Source organism: Mustelus asterias, chromosome 23 (assembly GCF_964213995.1).
Source record: "Mustelus asterias chromosome 23, sMusAst1.hap1.1, whole genome shotgun sequence".
NCBI lineage: Eukaryota > Metazoa > Chordata > Chondrichthyes > Carcharhiniformes > Triakidae > Mustelus > Mustelus asterias.
The window spans coordinates 69,667,990-69,679,957 of NC_135823.1; the positions used below are offsets into that span (position 1 = coordinate 69,667,990).

The 11,968-nt window shown below is 46.1% G+C and overlaps 1 protein-coding gene across 2 annotated transcripts in view; it reads right to left on the bottom strand.

Moving 5' to 3' along the window:
* The window catches only part of myh11b (myosin, heavy chain 11b, smooth muscle), a 169,961-nt gene that overhangs the window by 90,546 nt on the left and 67,447 nt on the right, over nucleotides 1-11,968 (bottom strand). For both annotated transcript variants that reach the window (XM_078240910.1, XM_078240911.1), the window contains exon 5: nucleotides 10,068-10,170. In XM_078240910.1, coding sequence (XP_078097036.1) covers nucleotides 10,068-10,170 — 103 coding nt within the window. The remainder of the gene's footprint in view (nucleotides 1-10,067; nucleotides 10,171-11,968) is intronic.

An 11,968-nucleotide genomic window follows, 5' to 3' on the forward strand; every position in this document is an offset into this window, starting at 1 on the left:
TAAAGCCATGCAGATGTCCTTCCTTCAGTTAAGGTGGTTACGGTTGTTTCGGGCTTTATTTCACAACAATCCTGATTTCAGTTTGTTGTCTAAACTCAAATTCAACCAGCAAGGCCTGTGTGTAAATACAGATAATAATTTCCACTATTCCCCCCTTTCCTGGACCAATAACCGTGGCACAAAATACCAGAATGTTCGTGCCCCAGGCACCCCCCTCAATGTGCCAGGAGGCTCGGAGTACGTTTTTGTCGGGAACATTCAGATATCGTGCTGGAGAGAACGGTGACATGTCTGTCACTACATCCCTGAAGGTGATTTTCAAAGTTGTGATCTTAGACACTAGAAGCAGGAGGAGGCCATTCGGCCCTTCAAGCCTTCTCCGCTATTCATTTTGATTATCGAATTCAATATCCTGATCCCCCCTTCCTCCCACTCGTAGCCCTAAGATTTTTTTCTTTCAAGCCAGGTTTATTGCCAATAAACTGGGAACATTTTGCAAATGGAAAGGCATTTGGATACGAGGTGAAGATTGTAACAGCGAAATGTTCCAGGGTTCGCTTTTCATAGCCCTTGCAGGTTGAATGAATTGAGTTTGGGGATAAAGCGGCAAAATATTGCCTAGTAACTGATAAAGACCACTTTAAATGAACTTTATAAAGCATGCAACCCTTTGTGCGACTGTGCTGTTGTTGTATTTCGGTTTATCCGTGGAGTGAGTGACACCTTCTTTGACCTCAACATCAAGATTCTGTGCAAGAATAACGTGCAGTATGTACTTTGTGCTCGAAACACATAACCGAACATTCTGAATTACTCACGTATGCAAAAGCAGGATCTTGCTGTAGTTGGATAATATGGTACAAAATAAATATATCAGTAGAGTAATAAAGGTTAGGTAATTCTCTATAAACACAGAAATTAACCTCATCCCAAAGTCCAGTGACAAATCCACCATTTCAGACGTGTATTTAGCCTGAGGAATGTCTAGAATGAAGAAAGGTAGGCATCTCCAGGCGGTACCTCAGCCACGTTCGTGCCAAGCGATGTCCAGATACTTCCAGTGGGAGGGAACAAGACCCTGGTTCGCCCCCGATTCTTATTCATCCTCTTATAACCCCCTTACAAAGAGAAATGGGTGCAACCTGTCCTAGTGGCTACATCACAGCACAAGGTAGGAAAACAACAATCGATAACATTGTTAATTTTGTGGTACACACCGTGAATGATACATTTTTAAAAAATATCTAAAATGTGTTTGAACAGATAACACAAAGCTGCGTTTCACTAAAATAAAGGTAACACTTTAGACATTGTTGTTCTGATGATAGCTCTGCCTCGAACTGAAGTCACAAACAGAAAAATAACTCTTGTCCAAGAGATCAAATGAAACCCTTGTATCACTCGCACGTTCCTTGGATGGCTAATTCCGCACTTGGACAGCGGGTGGCTAAGTCTACTTTGTTGAGATCACCAGCAAACCAGTCCCGTCCTCTTAGACTGCTAGATTGATGCTGTAACTGATTCCAGAAAGCTAGATCCTAAAATGGTTGTAAAATTTATGGTTAATGTGGCATCAACCTGAATTAGGAAAAAGATGATCCGGGACTGGATCTGTGTTGAGTTAAGCAGTGGGATTTTCCGGCCTCGCTCATCCCAAAACCGTAAAGTCCCACCAAAGGTCAATGGACCTTCCCATGATCCGTCCCTCGCCCGCACAAATTCCCGTGGCGGGCGGGACGGTAAAATTGTGGCCGGTACCGCGACACCCTGATGAGGGCCTCTTCCTGTTGACCTGGACGAATTTCGCCAAGCTCAAAGTTTGAAACTGGAATCCAAACAGATGAATCTGAAGGTAGTCCCATCACCTACCTTGTGGTGTTGGCTCCTGCGACTTCCCACCAGTCAGGAATTCTGCCCGGGAATTAAAATATTCCAGGCCTCGCGACTGGAGCATTTGGCGAATTTCCAACCAATCACATCCCAAAACCCACTCAGCTTAACAAAATCTCTCAAAAAATGATTGAAAGAACAGGAAAAGATATGCAAACATTGTACACAAACACGGCTTCTATAACATAAATTTAGCAAATAAATACCATCATAACTAATAAATATGATGGCTCCTGTCCACATCGAGATCATTTCCCTTTCTGCGACCAGTCTGTTTTTACTGAAATTCAAAGTGAGGAACTACTTGAAGCTGCCAAATAGCTGGATCAGATAGAGCCGCAATCGATGTTGTGTTGTGTGAGTCTCGTTACAAACTAAACAGCTCCGAAATTTGCCGATGACTCTCTGGCCTCGCAATTAGACCAAAAAAATTAACTATGTGTACTTTCATCAAATGTATTTTTAAGAAAAAGGTCCCAATAAATCGGAGGAACCTTATGAACTCTGAAAGACTTGTATTGTATGAAAAATCCTACACGTCCACGTAAACTATTGTCTTTATTTTACTTGTTTCTCACATGGACATGGTGTAATCCAGACTACATTCTCTCGCCTGCATATCGCAATATTTTCAGCCAAATGCAATAGGGATCATATCCAGTTCTGTACTTTTACACTTCAGGTTATTTAGTAATGGATCTGTAACCTGGTTAATACAAACCTTATTCTTGGCAGCTGGAAACTATGTTCAGTTAAAGTTAAAATTTATTAGTTACAAATAGGCTTACATTGATGCTGCAATGAAGTTACTGTGAAAATCCCCGAGTTGCCACACTCCGGCGCCTGTTCGGGTACACCGAGGGAGAATTTAGCATGGCCAGGCATCGGTGGTAACCAGCACGTCTTTCAGACTGTGGGAGAAAACGAGAGCACCTGGGAGGAAACCCACGCAGACACGGGGAGAATGTGCAGACGCCACACAGCCAGGAATCGAACCTGGGTCCCTGGTGCTGTGAAGCAGCAGTGCTAACCACTGTGCCACCCCTATTCCCCCCCACACAGTGATACAACTGAAGTGCTGTCATAAATTCTGTTGCAGAAAGCCCCTGCCGAGGTTGAATATGTTGCTGGAAACTGTAATCTCTGCTGATCCTGGAGTTATTGAAGATGCTCATACTGCCTCATGTTTCCCAGCCCCCTGCGCAGTTTGGTTCGACTGGCAACTGTCCCCGTTTTGTTGGGTTAATTGCGTCACAGTGAGGAATCAATCATCTTGGTGCCACGAGTAAATCCTGTGCAGAACAATAAGTGACAGGGATCCCCTATGCTGTTGGGCTTAGTATGCGAGAGCTTGGGTGTGAGGTGATGCCCATGCCTGTAGTAGTGCCAATGGATTCCAGGAGCTCTGTGCAGGAGGGCTGAAGGACTTGAATGTCTGCAAAAATTCAGCCAGTACTCTGAAGCTATGGCAGGAAGTTTCTAAGCTTGGATAGATTGTGGCATCTGATGGAGAGAGGCTGCGGGGGGAGGGGTGACTTGCCCCTCCAGTTTCCTGCTGAAAGTGTTGGGCCTCGCTCATGTTCCCTGGAACTGTGCAGGCTTTTCATATATTTGACACAATTGAATAAAACACTGAGGTGTGCCTGTGTGAGGTTCGATCTCGTGTAGTTGATTAGTATTGGAGTTTATAGAGAATACGGACGCCCTGTATGAAGGGGTGGAACTAGCAGAATTGTCACATCGAGTCATATGAAATTTGTCAACAAGTGGCGAAGAGTAAATCCCGTCCAGCTGGCAGGAGCAGCAGCCAATCCCCAAGCTGTTGTGTCATCAGGGAGAGGACCAGAGAGAGGAATCGTGGGTACTTCACCCCACGGCCCCCCTCCCGCCCCTGAATCCCTCACCAATATGGCATCTGGCACACTTGGCAACACAAGTGTGCACATGTGCCCCAATCTGCCTTTTGGAGCTTTGAGGGCGTATCACCCAAAAATCAAACTGCACTCTGGCCCTTTCTGTTTGTGAATCTTGCCAAGTGCAAATTGCGTGTCAGAATTCCCTACATAACAACATCAATTACAAAAGCAGCTCACGGCAGCTGAACGCACTTTGTGAGGTTGTGGATAAACCAGTGGACAGGAAAAGTGGAACCAGGGCCAGGCCATTGAGGGAGGAGATTGGGAAGAATCGGGGCCAACTCAAGGGAAGAGATTCACAAGTGCCAAGACAAACTCGAGGGAGGAGTTTGGGTTGATGGAATGACTCAGGAAGGCCAACTGGAAAGGAACATAGTTTCTTACCGAATGCAAAGTAAAACCAATGCCTGGGACTACAGTTCAACAGGCCCAGTCCTGGGCCTGCCTTATTAAAGGCTCGGGGAATGAGTTCCAGCTCAGCAGGCCATTGCCTGTTACCAGGGGAACTCATACTCAACCAACCCCACAGGGAGATCAGAGATTCCCCAAGGACATCATGCAGGTTATCACCCCCCACCCCCGAGGCTTTCTCCAGCTATTTGCCGTGTCCTCATCTCCATCGCTTATAGGGTCTGGTTGGGAGGTGCGTAATGGACAGGTGAAAGCTTCTTCCGGAAAGAGCGCTAAAGAGTCACTGCAGGGGGCTTGTTCACGGTGCCCCCCGCCTCTGTCTCCAGGTCTGGGCCAGAATCTTCATCGTCCTAATGATTGGCTCGAGTTTTTAAAGGGCAGAGTTTCCCATCGGCAGGGCGCTGTGAAGGATGCAGATGGTGGTGGTGTGAATGCAGAAACAGTTGCCCCTGCAGTGGGTTCCCTGTGCAGGAGGTGACCCACGTGCTTCTTTAAGGTCTTTCCCTGGTTCCTATCTTGTATGACACCAGTCCTGTTTTCTGGAGAATACCTCCCGGAATTCACAGAGAACCCTCTCTGAAGTTCCTCATGTGGACCGCATCTCCCGGTTTGTAGCCTCTATCCAGCCTCGGGCCATCACGGCCACTTTCCTGGACTTCTTATTGTAATTAGAATGCCGGCCAAATTTGGGAATGTCAAGCTAAACCCAGTCCAAAGGAGTCAGCCCATCAATAGCTCCACCGGGGCTATTCTGTTGCCATGTGTAGCAAAGTCCAATAGATAAAAAGGAGCTTTGCATCCGGGGAACCCGTGGTTTCTTTCTTCATGCCACTTTTGAATGTCTGGAGCGCTCGCAAGGACAGGTTGTTTGAGGACGGGTGCCGTGTGGATGTGCCTCCCTCTGTTCATACTCATGAGGGTCTGAAACTCCACGCTGGTTAACGGGGTCCCATTGTCTGTCACGAGAATCTTGGGTATGCCATTTGTACTAAAAGATTGATGGAGTTTCTCTAGGGTATTGTAAGGGGCAGTGGGGGGGGCGGGGTCCGATGCACATCGCTCCATTCTGAATGGGCACAATGGGTATAAAAACATGGGGTCTATATATGACCCAGCGAAGTCTGCGTGTACTCGCGCTCTGGGTCTCCCCAGCTATTCCCAGGGGTAATGAATTCCACAGGCTCACCACTCTTTGGGTAAAGAAATGTCTCCTCATCTCTGTCCTAAATGGTCTACCCTGTATCGCAGTAAGAAGTCTCACAACACCAGGTTAAAGTCCAACAGGTTTATTTGGTAACACAAGCTTTCAGAATCTCACTCCTTCTTCAGGTGAGTGAGGAGTTGTGTTCACAAACAGGGCATAAATAGACACCAACTCAATTTACAAGATAATGGTGTGTCCAGCCTCTAAGCTGTGCTTAACCCTCTCTCCACTCATATTGTCTGTACCTTTAAGACTTGATTACCTGTAAAGACTAGCATTCCAACCATTATCTTGTAAATTGAGTTCATGTCTATATATGCCTTGTTTGTGAACACAACTCCTCACTCACCTGAAGGAGCGACACTCCGAAAGCTTGTGCTACCAAATAAACCTGTTGGACTTTAACCTGGTGTTGTGAGACTTCTTACTGTGCCTATCCCAGTCCAACGCCGGCATCTCCACATCACGGCTACTCTGTATCCCCAGACTGTGACCCCTGGTTCTGGACTCCCCCACCATTGGGAATATCCTCCCTGCATCTACCCTGTCTAGTCCTGTTAGAATTTTATAAGTCTCCAAGAGATCCCCCCCTCATTCGTCTGAACTCCAGTGAAAAAAATTCTAACCTAGTCAATCTCTCCGCGTACATCAGTCCCGCCATCCCTGGAATCAGCCTGGTAAACCTTCGCTGTGCTCCCTCGAGAGCAAGAACATCCTTCCTCAGAAAAGGCGACCAAAACTGTACACTGGACCAGGTTTTCAATATCAGTGTCTATGCCAGGTCACCAGCCGCAGCTCTTTGCAAGTATTTCCATCTTAGAAATTCCTTGGGTGGCCATTGTGCAATTCTTGAAGTATTAGCCTGGATGCAGGTTCATCACCCGGGCTCCCCACAAGATGATACCATCTTCTAAACTCAACTCCTGATATTTAATGAGATAAGGTTTCAAATCCTCTGTAGGATGCCCCTGGTGATCCACCACTTGGGACGACGTGACCTAGTTTCACCAGCATAACATCATAGAGGTTTACAGCATGGAAACAGGCCCTTCAGTCCAACATTTCCATGCCACCCTTTTGTTTTAAACCCCTAAGCTAATCCCAGTTGCCCGCATTTGGCCCATATCCCTCTATACCCATCTTACCCATGTAACTGTCTAAATGCTTTTTAAAAGACAAAATTGTACCCGCCTCTACTACTATCACTGGCAGCTTGTTCCAGACACTCACCACCCTGTGTGTGAATAAATTGCCCCTCTGGACACTTTTGTATCTCTCCCCTCTCACCTTAAACCCATGCCCTCTAGTTTTAGACTCCCCTACCTTTGGGGAGGTCCTTTTGGGTCAATGCCTGGATTTGCTTGGCAGATACTGGCAGAGTGTCCATGAAGTTCAGTGACATGACAACTTCATCCATCTTCGGAGGGAAAGCCTGGGGGGTAGCGGAATCCACGTTGGTGATATGTCTCCTCCCCCATCTGAGGTATATTCATACACCTCAATAGCAGTGCCCAGTGTTGAATCCGGTCTGATGCAATGGGAGGAATCACCTTGTCTTCTTTGAAGAGGCCCAGCAAAGGTTTGTGATTGGTTGCTATGGTGAAATGCCGACCATAGATGTAGTGCGGAACTTTTTCCCCACAAACACTATGGCCAGGCCATCTTTTTCAATCCGGACATACTCCCTCTCTGCATCCACCAAGGTTCGTGATGCATGCGCAATTGGACATTCTGTCCCATCATCCCAATGAAAATACCGCTCCTATCCCACAGTGAGAGGTTTCACAGATCACAATGAGTGGCCTCAAGGTCACAATGGTCTAGTATATTGGCTGACAGCAATTATTTGATATTTGCAAAGTTTTTCTCTTGTGGCATTTGCCACGACCATTCCCGATTTCTTGTATGCGGAAGATGCCTGCAGGGTTGCCAGGTTTGGTATGAATTTCCCAGAGTAATTTATAAGTCCTGGGAAAGGATTTAACTCTTGTTGTTTTCCTTGGAGCTGGAGCCTCTTTTATGGCCTCCACCTTCTCTTTGACAAGATATAATCCATCCCCGTCAATGCCGTACCAAACACATTTGAATCGGACGCCACCTACAGTGCAGAAGGAGACCATTCAGCCCATCGAGCCTGCACCGACCTTAATTCCACCCAGGCTCGATCCCTGTAACCCGATGTATTTAGCCTATTAATTCCCCTGACACTAAGGGGCGATTTAGCATGGCTAATCCACCTAACCCGAACATCTTTGGAGTGTGGGAAGAAACCCACGCAGACACGGGGAGATGGTGCAAACTCCACAGAGACAGTGACCCGAGGCTGGAATTGAACCCGGGTCCCTGGCGCTGTGAGGCAGCAGTGCTAACCACTGTGACAGCCTTTAAAAGTAATAATTTGCCCCACCTGCAAAACACAATATACAAAATAAACTCACTGCAGCAACTTCGATTCTGTTGGATTTATGACACACATTCCATTGGATATTTGGCCCAATAGGTCCATGTCATGTTTATGCACCAGTCTAGCCTCATCTTTCCTCTTCTAGATCGATCATCCTAACTCTCTATATTCCCTTCCCCGTCATAAGCTTGTCTAGTTTCAACTTAAATGTATGTAAATCGCTTCAGCCACCACCTGGCATTGAAGGTTCCACACACTCGCTTCTTTTGCAATAGATTTGGAGATTAAAAGTCATCCAGGTGGATGCCACTCTGGGTGCCCCTTGGAGGATGTTCTTCATCACCCTTTGGAAAATGGCACAAGCCAAGGACACCCCAAGGTTTACTCATACGGTCCTTTGCGAGTATTTATTGTTGGCACTTCTTGGAAGACAGTCCACATTTTGCCTGTTTTGGTGGCTTTGTCTGGGGACGGACACGATGACTCTAAGTACAGCGTGGATGTGCTTGCCCCTCACCATTGTGGAGAGACTTCCCGTCCAGTTCTGGAATCTTGCTGCTTCCGACTCCAATCGCCCTTTCTCGGCAGCAAATGGGAGACGGGAGCGTTATCCGCTGGGACTGGTTCCTGCAGATGTGGAGGTCACCCAAGGCTGAGGACGGTACTGCCTGTGGATCCTTGAAGCATCTGGGCCCCTTCTTGTGTGTTTTCCTGGAAAAGGGCCAATTCTCGGTCTTTGAGGTTGAGATTGGTTCAGTCAGTTCCTTTTTTAAGAAGCTCAGACAGTGGCAAAGCAAAATTGAATCATTGAGAATTATTCTCTCATTGCTCCGGTTGGATTACAGCCAGGGGATTGTCAATGGTCAGTGTCGGGTACGGTAGAGAAATCTTTAAACAGAACCTGGGTGCGTTTTACCGGATTTGGGAGTATTTGATCCTGGCATCAAGTGCCTGAAAACGCAAAGAGTTCCATTCCCCACCATTCATTTCCGTCAGTCCAAGCAACACAGATTGTTCTAAAGTAAATTCAAACATGGCACAATGGTAGTTTTTCTATTTACAACAGGTTATTTTCATTTTGGGTTGGATTTTGCTCAGAGTGCTGGGTGACTAACGTGGACTTTCTACGGGCCTTTGCATTAAAGATTCCTGTCGGCCACCTATCCAAAAACAAAGTGTCAGATCCTCCATAGGGCACCCGGACCTGTGGACAGGACAAGCAACAGTGTGTCTCCCGACGCAAACTGGAGAGGAGTCATTAATGATCAACACACAGTCACAACCAGGAAGAGTCAATGAGAATATCAAATTCAATGTCAAACAAGCACAGAATGCAAAAGGCAGTGAGAGAGAGAGAAAGAGAGAGAGAGAGAGAGAAAGAGAGAGAGAGAGAAAGAGAGAAAGAGAACAAGAGAGAAAGAAAGAGAGAGAAAGAGAGAGAAAGAGAGAGAGAGAAAGAGAGAAAGAGAACAAGAGAGAAAGAAAGAGAAAGAAAGAGAGAGAAAGAGAGAGAGAGAAAGAGAGAGAGAGAACAAGAGAGAAAGAGAGAGAGAGAGAAAGAGAGAGAGAGAGAAAGAGAAAGAAAGAGAGAGAAAGAGAGAGAGAGAAAGAGAGAGAGAGAACAAGAGAGAAAGAGAGAGAGAGAGAAAGAGAGAGAGAGAGAGAGAAAAAGAGAGAAAAAGGAGAGAAAGAGAGAGAGAAAGAAAGAGAGAAAGAGAGAAAAGTTAAATCATTATTTCAATTTGTTTTAAATCTCCAATAATAATTAAAAACCAAAGGAATGGATTCCACACTTATAAATGTTCCTTTTCAATGCCAGAGAGGTTGTTTGGCACTAATTAAGACTTATCATTTTGTTAAAATGGAACTTGTACTAGAATGGACAAGCCTTAATATTTACTGTTTAATGGCTTTGAATGGGAAGATACTGTCTGTGCAGTGGCTGTAGGAACAGGGCAACTTCGACAGCAACCTCTGAATGTCTGCATTTAACTGTGAATGTAGTCACTGAATGTTCAATTCCAACTAAACAATACTGAGCCGGGCATGTTCGGACCGTTCGCTGCATTTCCCGATGATAACTATTGTGCAAAATAAAATCAAACAATATTCAGTTATCACACTAACTAGAAGTTCAATGTCGATCTTGGAGTTTTCCAGAATCTCCTGTTGGTGTTTGGAAGCAATATTGAGCGGAAATGTTAGCTCACAATGAGAAAATATGAACAAAAGAATGACTTACGATAGCGCTGGCATCTTTCTTGCTCTTGTGGGAAGAGGCGACCACGGCCAGGTATTGGATGACTTTCTTTGTGTTTTCTGTTTTCCCAGCTCCAGACTCGCCCCTGTACAGGAGACCCAGACATTACTGCCACTCCGTACACGAGTTTGATTGAAAAGTCTCAAACTCTGATTCCAAAACCACTTGTCCGCAATTTTAACATTTCTGCCACTTTGCCCTGTGGAACGTGTGTGGGGGTGGGGCAAGATTAAAGCCAGTTAACTGAAACCTGTCCTCTCTTGCCTGCTACAGATTCACCTTTGCTGATTTGCCAATTGGCCGAGATCCCCATTGCAGGCGATTGGGGGGCAGTGAGACTATCACAGTGACCTCCAGACCGCTGGAGTTTCTGGATTAATCGTTGATGGTCTTGGTGGTTTTATCGCTAGATGATTAATCCAGAAACTCAGCTAATGTTCTGGGGACCCGGATTTGAATCCCACTGCGGCAGATGGTGGAATCTGAATTCAATAAAATAGTACCTGAAATTAAGAATCTACTGATGACCATGAAACCATTGTCGATTGTCGGAAAAACCCATCTGGTTCACTAATGTCCTTCGGGAAAGGAAATCTGCCGTCCTTACCTGGTCTGGCCTACATGTGACTCCAGAGCCACAGCAACGTGGTTGACTCTCAACTGCCCTCTGAAATGGCCGAGCAAACCGTTCAGTTTCAAGGGCAACTAGGCATGAGAAGCCAGTGACACCCATGTCCCATGAATGAATAAACAAAGAAATCGCCCACCTCCCCCTCCCCCACGACTGACATTCGCTCATCATTCCCACTGGCCCTGGAGCTCAGTCGCACTGTTCCCGTCTCCAAATCCACCTTCCCCATTTTAAAATGGGGGAGACCGAGTCTGATTCCTGTCAGTAAAACTGCAAACCCCATTGGCACAAACAGTTTAAGCATTTTCGCTTTTCTCCTATGGTTAATTGTACCACCTTAAAGCAACTCTTCATCATTCTATGCGCTCATTTTAATTTTTCTGCCCATCAGTTTGGTTTTTTTTTAACATAATTATCAACTGCGTTTTTAAAAGCATTTTTTGTCAGGGTTTCACTTCTAACTTTGGCACTGATTCAACCTGTATTAAGATGGAGATGAATAATGTCCATAGCATGCCTGCAGAATTGTGCAATGCCATAAAAGGCAAAGTCTCTCTGATCGGACCAGTTATGTCCTTGAGTTTCCTGGTATTAGAGCATCTGGATTCCCAGGATACCTTACAGCCTCTGGATTTCTGCAGAGCTCCAAATTCATGAACCTTTTCTTAAAGGCACAAGAACCACCAGACTCTTGGGCAATTTCTGCATGTGTTAGTCACTGCACCAAACCAGCTTCCACAGGCAAAATTAAACAGAAAAGATTGCAAGGCCAGGAGAAGTTAAACCCATACCTCTCTCTCTCTCCAGCTGGACCCCAGACCTGTCCTCTTAGTTGACAGGAGATTGTTGATGTCATGTGGAGTGAAGCTGGATAATTGAGGCGAGCCAAACACAACAGCTCTTCCAGCCCAAGATCCGAAAAACTATTAACATTGTTTCATTTTCACTCAGGAAACTGAGTTGAGGTTTTTAACTGTTGATATTTTAGCTGTTTCTCTCACCTCAGGTGAGGAGAAGACCCTTTGTTTAATCGGCTAAGTGACTGGATTGTAGAGGAAGTTCAGTCCTTTTTTCACTGAGGCGCGCGTGTTCATGTTCGGAGGCGTGAGCGTGAGAAGGGGGAGGAGGAGGAGGGAGGAGGGGTGAGGAGGAGGAGGATGGGGAGGAGGAGGAGGGGGGAGGAGGGGGGAGGAGGGGGGAGGAGGGGGGAGGAGGATGGGGGAGGGGGAGGATGGGGGGAGGATGAGGATGG